The 23,886-nt window shown below is 37.9% G+C and overlaps 1 protein-coding gene across 3 annotated transcripts in view; it reads right to left on the bottom strand.

Moving 5' to 3' along the window:
• Positions 1-23,415, bottom strand: part of GRB2 (growth factor receptor bound protein 2) — a 111,125-nt gene extending 87,710 nt beyond the window's left edge. Inside the window, exons 1-3 of one of the 3 annotated variants that reach the window (XM_074224590.1) lie at positions 14,433-14,563; positions 8,613-8,687; positions 6,449-6,676 (exon numbers count right to left, since the gene is read on the bottom strand). In XM_074224590.1, the coding sequence (XP_074080691.1) occupies positions 6,449-6,526 (78 nt within the window). In that variant the 5' untranslated portion in view covers positions 6,527-6,676; positions 8,613-8,687; positions 14,433-14,563. Of the gene's footprint in view, positions 1-6,448; positions 6,677-8,612; positions 8,688-14,432; positions 14,564-23,067 lie in introns of those variants that run through there. The other 2 variants (XM_074224591.1, XM_074224589.1) reach the window with 2 other exon arrangements.
• Between the last annotated feature and the right edge of the window lie 471 nt (positions 23,416-23,886).

Genomic DNA, 23,886 nt, shown 5'->3' with positions numbered 1-23,886 from the left:
CATACCAATTACTTATCTTTTTGGCTTGCAATTCATCTTTGTAACCATCTGAAATCAGAAGTCTTTGCTGAATTCCAAGAATCAAAACTATGAAAAATTCTGACCAGGCAAATTTCTGATTGTCCATCTTTTACAATCATCAGCCAATATATGAGCTATATGTCATAAAGGAGCTCCTATTTTTCAGGAACATGTAATGAAATGGCTAAATGAGTTATCTGTACCAATACCACTGCATGAAAGAAAAAAAAAGTCAAAAATTCTGTCAGTGTTTTTCTTAAAGATGTCCCTTCTAGGGGCAGCTAGGTGTTGTAATAGATAGAGCACAGGCCCAGGAATCAGGAGGATCTCAGTTCAAATCCAGCCTCAGACATTTAATAATTGCCTAGCTGTGTGACCTTGGGCAAGTCACTTGCCTTAAAAAAATAAATTTTTTTAAAAATGTCTCTTCTATCTCTTTATGCTTACCATCCCCATTCCAATCCAAATTTCATTTACCTTATTATAATTCCAAAAATTTTGAAGCTAGCCTCCCTAATTATATACGTTCCTCATTGCATTCCAAAACCTGTTAATCTATACTAACCTTCCTTTAATCACCAATTTCATCTAGTAAACAGTAAACTAAATGAGAGCAGGGAATGAATTATCTAAAAATTTTGCAAGACTCTCCTACATACACTCCTAAAGTGTCTTTCATCAAAGCCCACCTCAAGTCCCAGCTCTACAAAGCCTACACAGTACCTTTCTACCTCAGAGACCTCAAGTTTATGCAACTTCTTTTATAAATCTTTACCAAACATTTCAGTATTTCATGACAAATTATCTCATATTATTCCTTGTTTCTTATTAATTTTGTATCTTTTAAGTCCTATAAAGTTATAAGAAATAAAACCTTAAACTTCTCATTTTTCACATTCACAGTACTAAGGCACAGTACTTAACACATAGTAGGTGCTTAAATGTGTCACTGATTGAAACAAGTTACACTTTTTTTAGGTTGTTTTTTTTTCAAGGTAAATGGGGTTAAGTGGCTTGCCCAAGGCCACCCAGCTAGGTAATTATTAAGTGTCTGAGACCGGATTTGAACCCAGGTACTCCTGACTCCAAGGCCGGTGCTTTATCCACTACGCCACCTAGCCGCCCCACAAGTTACACTTTTAAAGAAAAAAGCCCTAATGAACTCCAAAATTTCATTTCTATCAATATACTGGACAGAAGAGACTATCCCTAACTGGTTCTCAGCTCCACAGTTCAGCTCAAAATTCTGAGTCCAAATGAATACAAATGCAGTAGCCAGCTTATACTTAGTACTTTCTATATGCAATGCACTGCAAAGGCAAGATAAATGGAAGACTATATATCTCTCTTACCTTCAGGTAATTCATCTAATTGGAAGATAACTATAACATAAATTAGAATATGATACAATAAGACAAAAATAGCAGAAAGATTAGAATCCCTTCTGCCTGAGGCATAAGAGAGATTATTTCTTCTAACTTTATAGAGCTTAGAAGACACAAAACTAACAAGAAACAAGGAATAATATGAGATAGTATGTTATGAAATACTGAAATGTTTGGTGGATTTATAATAGAAGTTGTATAAACTTGAGGTCTCTGAGGTAGAAAGGTCACACTGTGTAGGCTTTGTGGATACAGATTTGAGAAAGCTTAATGGAACAAGTGGTACACAGGAGTACAGGGAAGGATGTAAGCAAACTTATGATATCAAAAGAGAGCAGAAAAGACTGACAGGAAGAATGGTAGAAAAAAATAAATCTAGAAAGAAAGAGTAGATCCTTATTGTTAAAAATATCTGAATGCCAGTTTAAGTTTTAGTTTATCCAATGAGCAATGGAAAATTCTTGGGGATTTTTAAACAGAACTGATCAGATTTGTGCATTACAATTACTTTGGCAGTAATATGAAAGGCACATTAGAGAAAGGAAAAGTGGAGGTAGGAATACAAGTTAGAGGGCTACAATATCTGGGAAGGAAATAAGTGGTTCAAACTTGGGTGCAGTGGCTGAGAGATGCAGAAATATTGGGGAGACAAAAACAAGATTTGGCAAATGACTGAATGGGGAATGGTGATAGAAGAATCAAACATGGCTTTGAGGTTTTAAGCCTGAATGGCTAGGAAATGGATATATCACTTAAAAAATAGGAAAATTAGTATGTGAAAAGAGCAAGTTTAAGGAGGCTGATAAATTTAACTTTGGACAAGCTGGGTGTGAGGTTTTATAATAGAATGGAAAAAATGCTGAATTTTGGAGTGAGAAGACTTCTGATTCAAATCCATTTTCCAAAAGGTTCTATGAATCTTTGGGCAAGTTATTTCATTTCTCTGGTTCTCAGTTCCCTTAACTATAAAATGAAAGGAAGAGGATGAGATGGCCTTCTGGCTTTAAATTTAGAATCCTAGAAATGCCTCAGAGGTAGCAGAAAACTATTTGCAACAACTACAAAAATTTAAATGAAAAGAACAATAATAATCATAACAAGAGAACTGAATCCTGTGTAATTATAATGACCAAGTATAATCCTAAAGAAAAGAATATATAGTCTCTCCCTTCTTTGTTACAAAAGAGGAATATAGAGATGGAACACAGCTTGCACTGGGATTGAACTAATTGTTCTTCTTTGTTATAAGAAACAGTTCTATGGGAGGAAAGGAGTGATAAATTGGGAAATTGAAGGTGTTACAAAAACAAAAGTTATCAATTAAAAATTCAAGAATAAGCCTACATACAAACAAAACTATGTATTTATGTCTGTATAAGAAATGGGACTAAAATTCAGAAGAAAAGTATAGAATTTGGTGACATCTGAAGACATAGAAGTAGATTTACAAGCCAAGAGGGAAAGGCAGAAAAACCAGACAAACCTTGTTGAATATATACACTTTAGTTTAAGAAGAAAGAAGATGAGTCAATGGAAATGACTGATCAAAGAGGAAAAAGAACCCAGGAGAATCACAGAGAAGAAAGGGAGAAGAAATCATCAAGGAAAGAATATATCAAAGTGTTAAATGCTACTGAAAGCTCAAAGAAAATGAAGACCAAAAAAGGCTACTGGATTTAACGAATAGGAGACTACCAACAACTTTATAAATTAACAGGATGGAAGAATTTGAATCCAGAGTAGTTCTAGGAAGTCTAGCCCAATTCTGTGTTTTTTCTCAGACCCTAGAAGACAGAATCAACAGTTGGGTCTGCTCCAGAGTCTATTTTAGTATAAGAGTCATGAGACTATTCAGAGCCCACCTTTTAGAGAAATGGGGAAAGAAATCCAAACTTTTCCAGCTTCCTGGGGATCCTCCAAGCCTGGGTTCAGAACTAGTGAGAGCAAATTTCAAGTGGGGCCAGTATGTATTAGCCTTTTGGAGAGACCAAGAGTTGGTACATTTCTTCTCATAGACTCAAAGATAATGTAATTCCCTTAAAACAGATGAGAATATTGAAGCCCAAAGAGGTGAAATGATCTGATTAAGGTCACACAATTAGTCTGGTGAAAAAACTAGGAATATAAAACACAGGTCTTTCTAGCTCTAGGTCAGAATTAATTCCACTTAAAACATGATGTCTTTTCTGAAAAGACATGTATGGAGCACTATAATTTCACATGTAGACAGAATATAAAGATGTCATACTACACAGGAAAAACCATCAAGATTACTCTCTGAGGTAACTGTTGAGAAATAGTAAACAGATCTTCTCAGTTCCGGTTAGAAACTAATAACTCCAAGGCCGTCCACCTTTCATCAAATAGGATCACTCAATATTTGCTAGCAAAGAACATACAGATGCTAATTTCAACCTATACCTGTATAATTCCAGCTACTGTTTTGTTTAGGCTTCAAACATCTTTAGGAATCTATAAGTCATAAAAAGAATAAAAGCCAATGAAATTGCTGAAATGGATCCAGGTATTTTTTAAAGAATTAAAAGGGGGGTAGCTATGTGGCGTAGTGGATAAAGCACCAGCCTTGGAGTCAGGAGTACCTGGGTTCAAATCCAGTCTCAGACACTTAATAATTACCTAGCCGTGTGGCCTTGGGCAAGCCACTTAACCCCATTTGCCTTGCAAAAATCTAAAATAAATAAATAAATAAATAAAAAATAAAAGGAAAACTAATTACTCCAAAAGAAAAAAAGAAAAAATTTTCTTCTTCATTCAACTGTTTTAGAGAGTTATGTGTCAAGAGGTAACCATCTTCATTTGTTTTTGGAGTTAAGCCATAAGATTACTAACAACCAGTATATGAATTTTTTACTTTTGTACTTTGAGAAAGGAAAAAACTAACACACTCTGATCAGCCTTTTTTTTAAATATCAAACACATTTCTTTGATAAGTTTATTTAGCTCTTTGAAAACATTGTATACATATGCTCTTGGAGAAATGTTAAACAGCATTGTTTGTCTTAATTAGAATACCACTCTTTTAAGTGTCAAAGAATTATATACTTGCTTTGGGATACATGGATCATCTAAGTTAACAAAGTTCTTCTGACTCATGGCCACGGCTACCATGTGTAAATTTTCAGAAATTTCCTGGATAAGCAGGATTCAAGTTCTCTAATCCTCGGTGCTGAACATGCAAATAAAATAAGCAGAATCTAGACAGTAATCCAGAATGTCAGACCATCATGTTTAAGTCTTGAGAATTGAGGCTTTCACTGAGAAACGTATCAGTTTGCAAAAATAAAACCAAAGTCCAAAAGACATTTTTGTCAAAGCTAGAATATGTTGACTTTCAAGAAGCTAAATGGTACTGTAGAGTTAACAAATGTTATCTGTTTGAAATCAGAAATAACTTTAAAAATTTTTGAAGTGAACCTGTTCTGATATTTTTGCTGCCTTTAAAAATTTTTATTCTAAAAGTTAAAGATCTATGTCACTCTAAATTCTAGTACTAGTTCTATTTTTTGCAGACCATTTAAATTATGTATTAAAGGAATTTAATTTCAGAAGCGTTTTCTACCAAAAAAAACTTGTTCTCAGAATTGTTTCTGCCTTTTTTTAAAGGACAAGTTCCTATGGAATTGGAACTTAACTTTTTTAAAAAATAAAAAAAAATTTGTGAGGACCACCAAGCTCAACCTTTCATCTCAACTGAAGAGAACATTGGGGGAAAAAAAATAGATCATTCTAATCAAAATCATTCAGGATTTTAAAAAGTCACAAGCACTTGTTACAATAGGCTATGCTTCTACATTATCACTTTCTTCCTCTTTAGAAAATTTCCTGGCTTTCTCTCAGACATAATAGAGATGCAAGCCCCTAATAACACCCAAGCCACAAGACTACAGTTCAGAGAAGGAGTAAAAATTACATATAGTAAACTTTTTTTTAAAGATTTTTCAAGGCAGTGGGGTTAAGTGGCTTGCCCAAGGCCACACGGCTAGGTAATTATTAAGTGTCTGAGGTCACATTTGAACCCAGGTACTCCTGACTCCAAGGCTGGTGCTCTATCCACTACGCCACCTAGCTGCCCCTACATATAGTAAACTTAAAAAAAAAATCAAATGACCAAACACTAAACTTTAAAATCTCTCCATTCAAAGGTGACACACTGTTCTATACACCCACAGCTGTAAAAGTAAATTATATATCTAAAAGGGCAAAGCTGCTAAAGTCAATTGTGTAAACAATATAATTAACATGTGCCAGGTGAAAAGAAAATCCTAGTGTAAATAGTGGGACTCAAAATGAGTTGCAAACGTGTGGAAGCTTATTTTTAAACTGTCAGCAAGTTTCTTTTCTGCAATTACAGTATATTATGGGGTAATTGCTTTCCAACTTTCTTTAGGAAAATAAAAATCTGACTTCTGCAAGAGCAAGTTAACTACCTTATTATTTATCCCTCAAGATGACTTCTGTTTAAAGGGATGAAAATACACAGCTAACTAACACTGGTTTATCAAGGTCTGGAAAGTATTCTAACCTTCAAAATATCTGGAAACAAAATTAATTTCTCAAGTGGAAAGATTCTCCTTGCTACTCTGAACTTCAGTACATGGAATAGCAATGTTGATACATGACTATCTTATAAGATGAACATAACTTGATGCTTTTGCACAATTCAGTTTGATATCAACCCTACAAATCCAAATCTTTCTTATAAAAAATGTTTACTTATTGACCAATTCAATCATTTTATTCAATCACATAAAGCAATGTCTGATGTCAAATCCATGTATACCAACATAGGAAACAGGATAAATGCTTGACAATTGACTGAAGCAAATAAGGCAATTAAAAAAAAACCATATCAACTTCAAAGTGATAATTAACATTTCATTCAGCAATTATCTCAAACTATCCAGATTTAAAGAGAGTAACTATATTGTGAAAATGGAAAAGCAAGCAATGTTTCTTTGGATTTCTGAATAAGAAAGACTGGTGGGCTAGATGAGGGACTGACATTGAGCATCAACCCTTACCTTGAGGATGTCACCTCTTTTGAAGCTCAACTCATCATCTGCCGTGGCTTTGAAGTCGTATTTGGCGATGGCTTCCATGCTGAGAGCTGATAAGTGCTTAGCAGCTTGGGGCAGGAGGGAATGGAGACTTCCCTGCTGCAGCTGCCAGACTATCTGGGCTCAGACTCTCCTCCCTCCCTGAGATCTGATTTGTTGGAACTGCTTGTAGAGGAGACTTAAGATTCTGACCTGAAAGGAGAAGGTTAAAAGTTAAGTGAGAGTCAAAGGTGGCCCCCAACAATGATAGCCCCAACCTGACAATATGCCAGGCTATATTGAGCCTTCAAATCCCCTGGCTTGGCTGAAGCTCCCTTTCTCCTCCTCCTTCTTTATTTTAGCCTCAGTCCTAAGGCCCCAACTGATGATAAACTGGTCAATGGCAACATCAACTAAGGCTATTCAGTTCCAGACTTGCTTCTTTTTAACTGGTTGAATATAAACATAATCAGGATCCTCAATCAAGTCTTCCTCCTGTCCTACTCCGCTTGCCACCTAAGAAAGCTGCTCATGAGAAAAGAGACAGCAATCCCCTAGTTGAATTTGCTCTCCAAAACCAACCCTTCCTCCATTCTCCCTCACTGGAAAACCAGCTGTGAAACCTCATGGGAACCTAAGGTTGGCTAGTTGCCATTTCTCAACACCCAAGTCAGAGAATAAGTTTCAGACTTAGAATGCTTTTCTTATCCCTCTCCCTTTTGTTCAGCCTACCTTCAAAGACTAAAAGGTGAAGAGGGGAATGAATAAGGAGCTTACCCTATTTATGTTTAAAAGAAAAGCTACTTCAAAGAGAGTGCTACCTTGGTACCATTTTTCACCTATAGCCAGAACAGCCATTCCATTTGTCCCACAGCATGGTCAAGGAATTACGAGCAAAGTTCCTAGTGTCTTTGTCTGCAGACAGGTACCTGAATATGCCTCCCTTAATACAAAGAGATACCCACAGAGATTGGTGTCCCTCTCCCAAAGGATCATCTGGTTTAGAGGTGAAAGGGACCTGAGAAAGACCATTTATGATAAACCCCTCAATGTGGAGATGAAGAAGCCTAGAAAGGTTAGTGACTTGCATTACACTGGAGAGTTAATTAGTAGCAGAAATGAGGGCTAGGTGGGTGGCGCAGTGGATAGAGCACTGGCCCTGGAGTCAGGAGTTCAAAACCGGCCTCAAGACACTTAATAATTACCTAGTCGTGTGGCCTTGGGCAAGCCACCTAACCCCATTGCCTTACAAAAAAAAAAAATAAGCAGCAGAAATGCAATTTCGATCCAGGTCCTTTGACTCTGACTACCACATTTTTTCTACCACATCCACTACAAGGTACCTCTTATCTCCCAGCTTGAGAAAAACAGCTAGAGATCAGGATCCTGAAAGAAAACAATATATTCCTTGGCAAGAATGAATGTCTAACTGACCTGATGAACTAAAATCCAAATTCAAGCCTAACAACTTTTTAAGTGCCTACCACGCATAGCACACTGTGCTATGTACTAGGGAAAACAATGGTTAGACCAGACACAAAAGATAATTTTTCTGGTGTTTGCCTTCTAGAAGGGAGTTATACCATATGCAAATACCAAATTATACATAGGTATCTCTTATGAAAGGTGTAAAGTAACTAAAGGAGGGGGATGAAGAAGTGACCAAGGAAAGCTTTATGGAGAAACTGTTTTAGTTGGGTAGGAAATTAAAGTAAGGGAGAGGGCACTCTAGGAAAAGAGAAAAAAAGCAAACACATAGGTGCAGAAAGAACAGGGTGAAGGGATGGTTGTTGAAGGTCATTGAAAATAATACTATCCAACTCATAAAGTAGTGATGAATAAAGCAATCTGCAAACTTTAAGGCTATAAAACTGTTTTTGAAGATCAGTTTCAACTTAAAAAATAATAGGAAGCTCCTAAAAGATGTTTAAAAGAGTTACATGATTGTAGATAGATAACATGAATTATAAGCAATGGGGTGAGTGAAAGTTAATGAGGGAAGACCTATTAGGCTACTATATTTGGTCTTATAGAGATGGCAGTAGGGGAACTAGGAAGGAAGTGAGAGCTATCATTAAATTAGAAGACAAAACTTAGTGATGCTTTGGCCATTAAAGATGAGGGGTGTAAGAAAGGTAAGGTTTCAAACCTGAAGTACTGGGTAAGTGGTGCTGCCACTGACATTCAAAATGGATTTTCTTTCAAAAGTGGAGGTTCCAGGCATCTGGAGGAATAAATGGGGGAGAAGGCCAAGCATCAGATCCTCACACAGGTTTGTCCCAATACAAAGAAGCTTCTTTTCCCAGATCAAGGAGACAAAAAAGTTATTATAATTAGTAGTTGAACAAGTGACTTTTTTCTTTTGCCACAGCAACAACGGGAGAAAGTGAATCTCGGTTAATACACCATAATTTAGTTTTTGTGAGGTCAGGGGAGAATACCAGCTTATTTTTTTACACTGTAATTCTCATTCTTGTTCAGTCACTATGCTCAAAATCAAGAAAAAATAGCACTTGGCATTGCCACAATTAAAGAATAGGGACAGATATTTATAGTGACACCTAGATCAGATAACAAGCACCCCTGAGAGATCTTAGGAGGGGCACATAAGATCATTATTCTTTTGTTCTCCTACAAGTTAGCAATTAGAACATTGTTCTGATTGACACAGTTGCAACTGCCTATTCCTGCCAATTGGGAATATTAATACAGGGTTATGGCTGAGCCATGATTTTACGAATGGAAAAAGTTATCGTGAAGATCTGAGTCAACTTGAAATAAAAATTATGGGGTTCTAAAGACCTTCTATTGCATGATAAAGAAATCTTTACAAAAACAGGGACATGACAAAGTTGTGAAAGGGATGAACTATGCTGAATTAGGATTAAAAAGCAAGAGTAATAACCGACAACAAAAAAGCTATTTTTATTCAAAACTTTTTTTTTAACATAACTCCAGGCTAAGGTCCTAGAAAACAGACATTATTTTGGAGAAATTAGATAACTAATGATATAACTCTTAGCTACCTCTCCCAGACACCTGCCAATGAACTTAACAATAATTTCTAACAATGAGCTGGAAAGGCATCCTTTAATTCAAGGCTACCTTACATATGACAAGCTAACCTACCCTAATAAATTCATCAATGCATGTTCTAACTGGAAGGAACCTCAAAGAATCAGTCTGACCTCTTCATTGTAGAAATGACAGACCCCAGAATGATGAAGTGATTTATCCAAAGTGATATTAGTTAGCAACAGAACTGACCTAGAACTTAACCTAACAGCTCTAGTTATCAGTCCAGCATCCTTGCTCTACTCCAGACCTAACAAAGGGCATGCTACAATGTTATCCATATTTAAAGTTATTTTGAAACTGAAGACAACAATAATCACTCACATTTATATGGTACTTTAGCAAAGCACTTTATATAATACGAAATTGTTCTTACTGCTTTCTACAATGATTTTAGTTTTGATTACCTTGTTTAAATTACCTGAAGGTTTTTAGCAGATTCCAAAAGCCATAAATTAGACCAGCAATTGTTACTATGTAAAATACGGTTTGATTGATACAAAAACAAGATATCAAATCCAATTAGCATTAATGTTGATATGCCAAAAAAAATTTACATGTGGAATACAAAATTTAGAGAAGTGTCCCGGGTGTGGTGATCAAAATAAGTTTACTGAAGGTTATTAAAACCTTCACCATAAACAACATGATACCACATTTGTCTAATGTAAGCCAAATTTCCTTGGCTAAAAAGATTCAAAAGGGTGTGTCCTGAAGATGGGAAGGAAAATTCCACCCCCAATTAAGCAAAAAGAAAATTTTACGTAACTAAATAGGCCCTATCTGAAATTTAAAATTTAGAATCTATACAGATTTTAATGACAATTTTTTTTAACTTAATATCTGTAATATCATCATTTCATTCTCTTGGGAAATGGATGTAACACATAAGACTAACTTCTAAGCTCTTAATTAACATTAAACATACATCTGAAAAATGACCTTTTCAATACTCCAGTATGCAATGACATTTTTATTTTTATTCAGGTACAACTACATGATTATAAGATTGCTTTCAAAAGAAGTTCATACAATATTTTTTACTGAATTCTTCCTTCTTTCACTTAATTTCCTTCTCTTGCAAATTCACAAGAAAAGGAAATTCCTGAGCTTACTGTACCATGTTCAACTAACCAAGTCCAATTCACTGTGGGCAAATATTCTTTAAGAGTCAACATGTTCTTTATCTAGATGTTCCTGGTTCCTTAATGAAGTCTCATCATTAGTAAAAAACCAGCTCAGTAAGAAAACTAAGAAACACTTTTAGTGGGCTTAAAAAAAAAACACAACCACACACATTACTGTAGTAATAGGATCAAATAAATAACTAAATATACAAAAGTTAATCATATAATAATGAAAAAATTTACCTAGTAAGTTTCAAAATATTTTCAAATATAGAGGAACTGTAAATTCTGAATAATGAGGCTAGTTTTCACAGGAGCAATGCTAAGGATTTTCTAATTTATGGTAGTACAAAATGGATGTCTTAAACAGATTTCAAAACTCTCACTCTTAATGCAGTACAAGTGCTACATGACAAAAAAAAAATGCACACCTTCATATTAGTTGTCACAAACAAGTACCAAAGAAGCTATAAGAAAAAATGAGCACTCTCATGTAGCCTATGCAGAAACCTATTACTAGAAAATTATTAGGAATTAAGTAAATAATGAAATTCAAATTGCCCAAAAGGAAAATCAGATTTATATTCTGAATTGTTTCATCTTTCCCAAGTTAATAGGTTTCTTCTTTCCCAACAGGTGCCCTAAGACCAAAGAAGCATTGGGTAGGATTTCTGTTTCACAGATCAATTAGCACATTATAGGTTCTTGATTATGAATCTAAAGTACAGTGAAAAGAAACAATGAAAAGAACCTACAGGTACGCCTAAACAGAACTGGGATTAGTTAATGGTGACCTAAGGTGTAAGGGGAGGAAAGAAGTTCAAATGACTGGTTTAACATTACTTTTAATAAATAAATTGCTTTTTATTGATGTCTTTTGTTTTTATATCATTCATTTCCAAAAGTAATTTTCCACTCTTCCCTTATCCTGAGTACCTTGTCTTTTATTTTAAGAAAAAAAATTAAGCAAAAATTCATCCACCTGACATTACATGCAATATTCCAGGCTCATAACCACTCCCACTCCAACTCTCATGAAGGAGTGAAATATATATATATTTAATAGCAGAACCTGTTTTCTAGGATAGTAGGCATTTTGCAGAAAGTCAAGATACATGTGTTACCAGAAAAATGTACTACACACTAGCTACAACCAAAGAAGTGAATAAGAAAGACTGGCCAAAGAATCCTGATTAAATGAACTGAAAAATTATGATACTTTATATTCCTGAAATTGATTTAAATATAGTTACGATTACTATGCAAAAACACCTGCATTACAATGAAATCTTAACGCCTCAGATGGATCACAAAACAAGTTTTTAGACTTTGAACAGAAACCATAAATGTTTTGTTCTGGTACTGATAGACAAATCAAAAGATGTTAAGGGCCAAACATTACCCGCAGCTAAGTGGCGCAGTGGATAGAGCACCAGCCCTGGAGTCAGGAGTACCTGAGTTCAAATCTGACAGACACTTAATAATTACCTAGCTGTGTGGCCTTGGGCAAGCCACTTAACCCCATTGCCTTGCAAAAAAAAAAAAGTGAAAATAAAGTCATTTTTTTTTAGGTTTTTGCAAGGCAAATGGGGTTAAGTGGCTTGCCCAAGGCCACACAGCTAAAAAAAAAAGTCATTTTGGGGTGGCTAGGTGGTGCAGTGAATAAAGCACCAGCCCTGGAGTCAGGAGTACCAGGGTTCAAATCCGATCTCAGATACTAAATAATTACCTAGCTGTGTGGCCTTGGGCAAGCCACTTAACTCCATTTGCCTTGCAAAAACCTAAAAGAGTTAAACATTACACAATCCCAAAGAGAAACTGATTTTTCTCCAGGAAACAGCTAAGTGAGGCAAAGAAAGAGAAATATACACTCACATTTCTCCAGGACTGACTAGGGGGTTCTCAAGGACTAGATAAACAAAATGATGATAATAACAAAGGACCTGATCAGAGTAAATAACTGAAGGTAACTACCGAGGTGCACATTTTAACTGATCCACCATAGGTCTTCAAGTTCTAATACATGAATTTACAATTAGAGTGAGCTCACAAGAATCTCAAGTCCCTTAAGTCTTCATTTTTAAAAATTCACAACTGAATCAGTCTAAATTCATATCACTCTCAGAAACCCCAGAATAATCTAATGTTTAATATAATGATGCCAATTCAAGAAAAGAGAAAGGCCCCTACAGGTTAAAGCAAACACAAAGGACCATCCTAGAGTGAAAGAGATTAGAAGAAAATCAATACAAATATCAAGAGAGAACTACACTTATGACCTAAGGCAGTGTCAATTACTTAGGGATGAATTCAATCCTTTGAGTCCACTAAACCCCCAAGAGAGGAGCCTGAGTCTCTCATATGCATCTCTGGCAATGCTTCCGGTTGAATGAAAGAACACAGTGGAACATTTCACATATATAAATGTGAATGCATATAAATATATGTAAAACTATAAATATATTTATGGAGTGAGAGAAACAGAGAGAGCCAGTGTGCATCTGGTTTGGTCCTTCTCAACCTGGAAAGAGTTATTGCTATCCTCAATAGGTGAAAGAATAGGAATAGCAAAGTTAAAATTTTACCTTTTGTGATAAAGAGAAAACAAAATGCAAGCAAAAAACTGCACATAAACAAAAAAATCTATTAATGATGAAATGCTGATATCCATAGGACACTGAATCGAAATAAGTTAAAGATTAGAGGATAATCAAAATTATTTACACGATAGATGCCTAGGGAGGAGTCAATAAGTAAAGGGTACGGTTGGAAAGGTGGTGCTCATAAAGAACGAAAAAACAAAACCCAGAAATTCTTTTTCTAACATACTTGTTCAATTTATTTCAACTTAAAACCAAAAAGTAACTGAATTTAAGCTGCAATGCAAACTCTAAAGTATCTTCTTCAAATTGAAATTCATATTTACTACCATATATAAAGAGGCCCAGAATTATTTTCTAGGGTTTTAATCCGTTTTATATTCAAAACATTCCAAATAAAATTTCTAGTGATTGATTTTTATTCTTCCTACATGTCCCATTTTTCTAGCTTCCATCACAAATTTTTTTTCCAGTGAAGCTAATCAAAAAAAAAAAACAATAAAGTCACAGAACTCAATGTATTTTAAATGGTTTCCCTATCCTCTCTTCCCAGACATACGAAAGCTTCTTGGGTGAGTTCCTGAAGTTTAATAAAATAAAAAAAATTGAAATTCGTTCTGACACCCCGCAGCAGCGGCCACGAGGGGTGCCTGCTGGGCCCGTGGGAGAGGGGGCAAGCCCACCGGGCAGTCGGCCTCTTCTGGAAGCCCCTGCTTCCTGCACCGAGGCTGGCACACAATTAGCAGTCATCACCCGACAGTAAGGGATTTCTGCTTCTCGCCGGCCCGGGTCCACAAAAGCCCGAGCCAACGACGCAAGATGAAGTCGAGACGCCCCCAGCAGGGGAGCTGCGCGGTCTCTTCCCTAGGGGGTCGCGGCGTAAGGGAAGGAGGGCGTCCCCAAGGACTAGAGAGTGGGGGGGTCAGGCGGGGAGGGGGCGACTCGGGCGCGGTGTCAGCGCAGGTAGAGGCGGCGGCCCCGCCGCTGCCCATCCGCGGGTGGAGGCGGCAGTCCTACCCACCCCGCGGCGAGGGGGGCCCCGGCCCTGAGGCGCCCTTCCCCTCAGGGCCTCCTCCCCGAGGAAAAGGAAGAAAAAGGAGTGGGGGGTGGGGAAAGAGCGGGGCCTGCCCCGGCCTCCCCGCCCGCCCGCCCGCGCGCCGCACTCACAGTGGCGCCGCGCTCCCGCTCTCCGGCCCGCCGGCCCGTCCACCCGCAGCGAGCGGCAGCCGAGACCCCGGCGCTCCCCGCAGAGCAGCGCCCGCCGCCGCCCGGTAGCCGCAGCACCAGAGCCGCCTCGCTTCCGCTCCGCCGCCGAACTCCCGCGAGAACTTCCTCTCCTCCTCCGGCCCGGCCAGGCCCCGCCCCCCCGGGAGACTTCCCTCTTCCTCTCCCTCTCGCCCTCCCCCCCCCCCCCCCGCCACCCAGCCCCCGGGGCCCCAGAGCGCAAGCGTTCATTCCCCGGCCCTGCCCAGCAGGTGGGGAAGCCTTCCCGGAGCCGCCCTCTGCGCAGGCGCGTGAGCCGCCGCCGCTGCCGGCCCGCCCCGGAGCAGGTGTCAGGGGGCTGGCGGGCGGGCAGCCGCCCTTCCCCCACACCTCCTAAGGAAGCTCTAACTGTTTTCAGAACCAGCGTAAAGTCGCCACCTCCTGCCCTCAAGACTTCCCTTTCGCCTTCCCGAAGTGGCTGTAACTCTTTCTTACCCTTAATCCTCCTCCCCCTCTTTTCCTGACGTCGTATTGACTAGAAATTGTAAAGATGAAAGAAATTCTAGACTAGCCGAAGGATAAGAGATGATAGGAGGAAAAGGCTTCTCTGTACAAAAAAATGTTCATACCAGTATCATTCCTAATAGAAAGAAAAAATCTGGAAATAACCTATATGTCTAAAGCTTTAAGTGGTGGCACATCAACATAATAACAAATTTTTTTTTTGCAAGGCAAACGGGGTTAAATAGCTTGCCCAAGGCCACACAGCTAGGTCATTATTAAGTGTCTCAGGTCGGATTTGAACCCAGGTCCTCCTGACTCCAGGGCCCGGGGCTTTATCCACTACGCCACCTAGCTGCCCCTATAATAACAAATTTTTAAAAATATTAACTTAAGAGTGAAGGAGAATTAGAATAATACACCGATGGCTATGTAAAAGCAAATCCCTAAATAATACTTTCACAGAAAAAAAAATCAGGAGTAATGGAGACACAAGGACATTTTTGTTATTATATTGTTACAACTTCGTAAACATTGTAAATAATAGGGTTTACAGTATTTTTGTAGCATTCTCTCTGGGCATTCATACTTGAGACTGTATCCCCAGAGGATAGCTTGTACTTTCAGTTTATGAGTCCAAACTGTGGGTACCTACCCCTGCTGGTATATGTGCTTGCCTAACATTAACAATTGGTCAACAGGGGCGGCTAGGTGGTTCAGTGGATAGAGTACCAGCCCGGAGTCAGGAGTACCTGAGTTCAAATCCGACCTCAGACAATAATGACCTAGCTGTGTGACCTTGGGCAAGCCGATTAACACCATTGCCTTGCAAAAAAACAAACAAGCAAAAAATTGATAATTAGTTCCTGGCATACCCATTGAAAGAAGATAGTATATGGGCCAGCTAGGTGGAGCAGCAGATACAGGAGTCAGGAGTACCTGAGTCCAAATCAGGCCTCCAGACACTTAATAATGTGTGTGTGGCCTTGGGCAAACCACTCAACCCTATTGCCTTGCAAAAGCTAAAAAAAAAAAATTTAAAAAAAGATAGTATTAAGTGCCAACAATATGTGGCCAAAGATTGTCAAGTTCTAAAAATACAAAGTGCAAAAACCCCAACAGTTCCTGCCTTGAAGAAGTTCACAGTTTAAGGGGGGAGACAACATAAAAATGACTAGGTATAAACAAAATATATAAAGGTTAAATTGGAGAAAACAGAGGGAAGGCATTAAGGAGAAGAGCAGGAAAAGTTTTCTTACACAAGGATGTAGAAGTTTAGGTATATTTTGAAGAAAGCCAGGGAAGTCAGGAGGCCAAAGTGGAAAGGGAGAAAATTCTAGGCATGGGAAATAGCCAGGGAAAGTATCAAATCAGAAATATAGTATCATAGCAAAGAGTTCAATGTTACTGGATTCTAGAAGAAAAAAAACAGTAAAGAACCAGGAAGGAAGGGAGGAAGAAACCAAATTATGAACAATTCTTCAATAAAGTTGGGCTGCAAAGAGATCATAAAATAGGGGGAAATAGTGCAAACAAAGCAGTTTGTTTTGTAGTGGCAAAGAATTGGAAATTGAGGTGATGCCCATCATTTGGGGAATGGTTTAACAAATTGTGGTATATGAATGTGATAGAACAGTATTATTCCCTAAGAAATCATGAGCAGGTGGATTTCAGAAAAACCTGGAGCAATTTACATGAACTGATGCTGAGTGAAGTGAGCAGAACCAGGAAAACATTGTACACATCAGCAAAAACACTGACCAACTATGATAGACTTAGCTCTTCTCAGTAGTACAATGATCAAAGACAATTCTTAAGGACTTGAAATGGAAAATACTATCCACATTCAGAAAAAGAACTATGGAGTCTGAATGCAGACCAAAATATACTATTTTCAATTTTTTCAATTTGTTTTGTTTTATTCTTATTTTTCCTTTTCTTTTTTAATGGTTTTTTATTTAAGACAACTTAACAAATGACACAGATCTCTCAAGGGAAGAGGGACCTTTCGTTTTTATTCTGATTCTTCTTTTACAACATGACTAATATGGAAATATGTTAAACAGTTATACATATATAACCTATGTCAGATTATGTTATGTCAAGGGAGAGAAGATATTGTGGAACTCAAAATCTTACAAAAATAATGAATATTAAAAAAGTATCTTTGCATGTATTTGGAAACAAATCATTAAAAAAAAGTTGGATTGTACCCTCCCCCAAATATACTCAGTGTTAGTGAGATAAGTGAGTCCATATTTGGTATGAGAGGGTACGGGGCGTGTGAGGATCTGCTGAAACCTTTTTAAGGCTACTCATCCACCTTTATTATCCACCTGTCACCTAATTCTCCCCTGTCCTGTAGCATGTGCTGCAGCAACATCTCAGCAAAACTATCTTGTCAAGAGGGTTAACTCAGGCTGAGGGTAACTGATGTTCTCAAATCAGTTGAGGAGTTAGAAGGATGTCTACCAGAAAGGTGTGAAGACTTCTCTTCACATCCCCTCCACCCCCTCCAATAGCCAATTGGTTCTTGTCCTTCATTATCAAAGAAGACCAAAATGACATCACTATGTTTGAGACAAATTACAGTGTGTCCTACTGTGACTGATCAGACCAAAAATGGAATGGGTAGATGAAAACAACTTGTTTCAACTACCATGAAGGTGGCTAAAGCAAGTGAAATGCTTAAACACTGGTCAAACAGCAAAGATGCCAAAGTTCCCCACTGCATTCCTGGACAACTTCAATCATTTTGATTTTTGACTTGCCACTGGGTTTCCATGATTCTGGAAGAAAGAATTAGGCTGATGATTTTGTGCAACTCTGACTCACTTAAACTCAATTTTTGTGCAAGTTATTACATGTAATGTCCTTTGTAAAAAAATGAAGGACAAACAACAAGCAAGGCTAGTGTAAAGAAAAGAAGTGACCAAAGCAACATATGGTACAGGCACTTAGGCTTTAATGTCCTACCTCAATTTATGGAAACTTCTAGAAAGTACTCCTGGTGCACTGTGTTTCTGTTGGAAATGGGCAGATGAGCTACTAGAGGTTCCACTCTGTAAAAGTCCTTGAAAGCAATCTATTTGTGACTGCCTGAAGTATACATGTACCTACTCTCCCAAAAATGTTTGAACTCTCCAGAGCTCGCTCTCCAACTGCTGAACAGTAAGGAGGTTAGTTTGGATGCACCAAAAAAGTATAGGTATATTAATGTTTAATAAGGCTACAAAGAGGGGCAGGAGTTAGATTGTAAATGACTTTAAATATCAAACTAAGAAGTATGTTTGATCCTAGAGATCACGGGGAACTAGTGAAATTTATTGAGTAGAGGAGTAATGCCCCTGAGAAATTGGTATCCAGAAAGAACTGTTTAGCATGTGTAGATTAATTGACAGATTTCCTTTTGCCCTGAGAGTCAACACACTTTTCTGAATAGAAGCCTTCCTAATGGAGACAAGGTAGGGCTAAATCTAGTTGAACCATTACTGCATATGTACTAAATATTTTTTCTACAGTTCTGCTATTAAATTTCCTTTTTGTTAAGTGTTAGATGGTATGCAGTTGGTTTATTTCATCCTAATTTCAAATATGAACCATGAAACCAGACTCAATCTGGGAAATTATAATCAGGGAAATACACATTTCCAAATATTCAAATGCATTTAGATATGATGAGTTTGTGTGTCTATGGATCAGCCAGTTTGAAATCCCCAACAGATAACTGATATGGGAATATCACTCAGGAGAGAGAGAGAGAGAGAGAGAGAGAGAGAGAGAGAGAGAGAGAGAGAGAGAGAAAGAGACAGAGACTTCATTTCAAAATTTCCTAAGAAAATTATAGAAGAGATCATGAAAGAGATGGTAGGTAAATAGCTAGAAAAGGAAGCATTGTTTACAAAGAACCAACATGACTTCATCAAGAACAGGTCATGCTATACTAATCTCATTTAAAATTTCTACAGCACTATTTTTTTTTTGAATTATAGAATTTTATTTATTTTGAGTCTTACAATTTTCCCCCCATCTTACTTCCCTCCCCCACCCACAGAAGGCAATTTGCCAGTCTTTACATTGTTTCCATGCTATACATTGATCCCAATTGAATGTGATGAGAGAGAAATCATATCCTTAAGGAAGAAACATAAAGTATAAGAGATAGCAAGATCAGACAGTAAGATATCAGTTTTTTTTTCCTAAATTAAAGGTAATAGTCCTTGGTCTTTATTCAAACTCCACAGGTTTTTCTCTGGATACAGATGATATTCTCCATTGCACACAGCCCAAAATTGTCCCTGATTGTTGCACTGATGAAATGAGAAAGTCCATTAAGGTTGATCATCACCCCCATGTTGCTGATAGTGTGTACAATATTTTTCTGGTTCTGCTCATCTCACTCAGCATCAGTTCATGCAAATCCCTCCAGTCTTCCCTGAATTCCCATCCTCCTGGTTTCAAATAGAACAATAGTGTTCCATGACATACATACATATATATATATATCACAGTTTGCTAAGCCATTCCCCAATTGAAGGATATTTACTTGATTTCCAATTCTTTGCCATCACAAACAGGGCTGCAATGAATAGTTTTGTACAAGTGATGTTTTTACCCTTTTTCATCATCTCTTCAGGGTATAGACCCAGTAGTGGTATTGCTGGATCAAAGGGTATGCTCATTTTTGTTGCCCCAATTTTTATTTTTTTCAATTTATTTTTTCCAATTTTATATATATGTATATATATATAGTTTTGAATATTCATTTTTGTAAAGGTTTCTTCCTCCTACCTTTTCTTCCCCCAAATCTAAGATAGTAAGTAGTTTGATATAGATTATATATGCATAATCATGTTACACATATTTCTATATTTGTCATGCTGCAAAAGAATCAGAAAAAAAGGAAAAACCACAAGAAACAAAAAGTTTTTTATCTGATATGGATGGCATTTTCCATCACAAGTCTTTTAGAATTGTCTTAGATCACTGTATTGCTGAGAAGAGCTAAGCCTACCATACATGATCATCACACAATGTTGCTGTTACTTTGTATAATATTCTGGTTCTGTTCTCTTCACTCAACAATTGTTCAGGTAAGTTCACATTTTTCTGAAATCTCCCTGCCTATTTCTCATGGAGCAATAATATTCCATTACATTCATATACTACAACTTGTTCAACCACCCCCAAATGATGGGCATCACCTCAATTTCCAATTCTTTGCACCCCAAAAAGACCTGCTACAAATACTTTTATAAAAGTGGATCTTTCTCCCTTTTTTTGATTTCTTTGGGATACAGATCTAGTAATGTTATTGTTGGATAAAAGAGTATGCACAGCTTTATAGCCTTTTGGACATAGTTTCAAATTGCTCTCTAGAATGGTTGGATGAATTTACAACTCCACCAGTAGTGAATTAGTGTCCCAATTTTCCCACATCCCCTGCAACCTTTATCATTTCCCTTTTCTGTCTCATTAGCCATCTGATTAATTTTCTCAAACTCTTGGCTCATCAGACTTGCACCCCAGCTACCTAAGAAAAAATTACTTAAAGTTTTAAGTTTTGCCAAGTCTGGAGTCTGACTAAATAGGAAAGTAGAAAAGTATTAACATATGATGTAAATCCAATAAGGGTCAGAAATTTATTTCCTCCACAAAAAATAAATGCTTAACATAGAAATGACTCAAAAGCACAAATTGATCAAAGGATCTAAAACAAAATTCAGTCTCATAATTGCTATTATGCTCAGCAGACAAGGAAATAAACAAACAATAATATTTACAATTATACTCTTCAGAGAGGAAAAACTTAAATCTCAGAATATGAAGCTTTGATTTCATGAATAGACATTTTGCATTTCACTTCAGCTCTATACTGCTGTTTCCTTAATGTTTACACCTGTGGCAGATAAAAGGACCTATGCTCCAACTTTAGTTCATCTTTTCCAAGAGTGGATAATTTGCTAGTCATATATAATCAAGGGACTCAGGATCTCTAACCTCTTGAACTCACAGGATTGTCTCTAAAACTGGCTTTGTTTCCCTTGGGATTACCGTTCAGTCACCTGTGCTGAGGGAATGCAAAATGGGGGCAGGGCAGAGAGGAGAAAAACATGTGGAGCACACCATGGCCCAAGTTCAGATTATCTAGCTAAGTATTTAGCTACTACTTTTACTACTAGAAGGGCACCAGAACTCCTACAGGAATAGATTTGAATCATCCTACCATAATTTGCAGACAGAGAAGAGACATCTAAGGGCAGATCATTTCCTTTTAAAGATTTACTGGGTTTCTTTCTCACTGGCTAAGAAAAATATTTGCCATACTCAAAAAGTCAAGAGCTTCAGTTATTTTTTTTAGAAAGATTTTATTTATTTTGAGTTTTACAATTTTCCTCCATTCTTGTTTCCTTCCCCCCCCACAGAAGGCATTCTGTTAATCTTTCCATTTTTTCCATAGTATACATTGATCACAGTTGAATGTGATGAGAGAGAAATCATATCCTTAAGGAAGAAACATAAAGTATGAGAGATAGCAAGATTACATAAGATAACAGGCTTTTTTTTTCTAAATTGAAGGTAATAGTTTTTGGTCTTTGATCAAACTCCACATTTTTTTCTCTGGATACAGATGGTATTCTTCATTGCAGACAGCCCCATGTTGCTTTTAGAGTGTACAATGCTATTCTGGTTCTGAAGAGCTTCGGTTCTGAATCAAACATGCCAGAAGCAGACATAGATTTCATTATCCCCAAAGAAACTAAGCACATATGATCAGTCATTTGATATAGCTGTAGATCTACAATCCACAGAGGGACCCTCTCTTAGATATTGAAAGCTAATTCAAATACCATTTCTTCCATGATGCTTCCTTGATATGGCCAGGTAGAAAATGGTCTTTCTTTCCCCTTGGACTTCACATATCTTGCCTCTTATCAAATCATGTATTCTTTTGTATTGTAGTTATTTTTATGTATCCTATCTCCATACCAGAATCTAGGTTCTTAGAAAAGGTTGTCTGCATATCCAGGAGTGTGTGGGAGTTAGTCCCTGCAAATTCAGAAGAATCAATTGAAAATTTTCTTTACGAGCATTTATACACCCCAGAAACCATGAAATTCTACAAGCTGATTTATTGTTCTGTTGATTTCTAGCCTCAAGAAAGTGATGGAGAAAAATTTAATAATGTAGATTAATGACATTGCCTCTAATAAACTCTAAGCACTATTAAGTAACATTCTTTTTAAGCTTAGTATTTCCATTCCCCTTTCCCCCAACATCCCTAGTATATAGTGTACTTCCATAATACTTACTGAAATGTAATGGGAAAGAAAAAGGAGAGGGGGAATAGGCCAAGATATTTCATATAATAAGATTTTTCTTTATTACAATGAGCTATTGCAATGATATGGAAGGGGAGAAGGCAAGGGGGAATGAGGGAATCTTCGCTCTCCTCAGAGGTGGCTAGGAGAGGAAACAGCATATATACTCAATGGGGTATAGGCATCTGGAGTAAGAAGAAGGGGGGGACAGGGGGAAGGGGGGCATGTGATTGATGGAGGAGAGGATGGACCATGGGGGGAGAGTGGTCAGATATAACACATTTTCTTTTTTACTTCTTGCAAGGGGCTGGGATTGGATGGCCTGTCTGGGACCATAGGGCCAGGTGGATGCTGGGCCTAAGGGTTGGTATGGGGGCTCAGGGCCTCTTGGCCCCAGAGCCGGGGATCTGTCTGCTGTGCCACTCAGCTACCCTACAGCAGAGTCAGAGTGAAAGGAGAGAGAAAATATAGTGCATGGTAGTGGAGAAATTCGAAAGGAGGGAGTTGCGATCAGCAATGGCAATGGTGGAAAAATATGGAAGTAACTTTTGTGATGGACTTACCATAAAGAATGTGATCCACCTGCGGAAAAAAAAAATACTGAAAATTAAAGTGAAATTAGAAGAGAAAATGTATGCCCATATATAAAGGCAATATTTGAAATTCCCAGAATGGATGAAAGAGTATAATAGTGCAAAAAGTAACAATAATAATAATATAATAATAATAATAACTAATAATAGTCAATATTTATATGATTATTATATGCCAGTTACCTTCATGACCAGTGGAACAAATTGTTCCCATCCACCCATTCTGGTGAGGGAAGTCTTCACATGCTTGGGGTAGGCATTCCCCTAACTCACCCATGGATTTGAGACCTGTTGGTTACCCTCAACCAGGTTTAGCCTGTCTGCCAGGAGGATTTTTTCTAGGATATGGATGCTGCAGTTGCTATTGCTATTGCTTCTTGAGGCCACAGGTATGATTGGGTGACAGGTGGATACCAAAGGAGATGGAGCTTTTCTGGAAAGGGCTCAACATGCCTTCATGCTAGAGGTGCTAGTCCTTCCTGAACATCCCACACATCCATTGAAGATGCCCAAAGGGTTATCCACTGCAGCCTAGACCATTACCAGTCCTCTTGACTTTTATCTTGCCTCTAGACTTTGATGACTCTACAAAGAGAGAGTGGGTCCGACTGCTTTTGCAATTCTACCTCACAAATCCAATTCACGAGCAAATCAAGACATCATCTGTGATGTCAAAGATCCTCATTAAAAACCAAGGACATATGATGTGCCAGATACTATGTTGGGCGGGTTGAAGACTTTTCAGCCTTCCCACACTATGAACTCTGGTCAGATAGTCCCCGCTTTTCCTCCTTCCAACAAGGAGGATTCAAGCACCACTGTCATCACCATCCAATCCGCAGAGTCTCCCCCGAAGGATTTCTTTCTCTGGTCCATATTCAACATGGTGTACATGAACGTTTGCTGCCTGGGTTTTCTGGCGTTGGCCTTTTCCATGAAGGCCAAGGAACGGAAACAAGCGGGTGACCTGAATGGGGCCCAGAGCTACGCAACCACGGCCAA

The sequence above is a fragment of the Macrotis lagotis genome, chromosome 2 (genome assembly GCF_037893015.1).
Source record: "Macrotis lagotis isolate mMagLag1 chromosome 2, bilby.v1.9.chrom.fasta, whole genome shotgun sequence".
NCBI classification, from domain to species: domain Eukaryota; kingdom Metazoa; phylum Chordata; class Mammalia; order Peramelemorphia; family Peramelidae; genus Macrotis; species Macrotis lagotis.
This window is presented reverse-complemented; position numbering and strand designations above follow the sequence as displayed.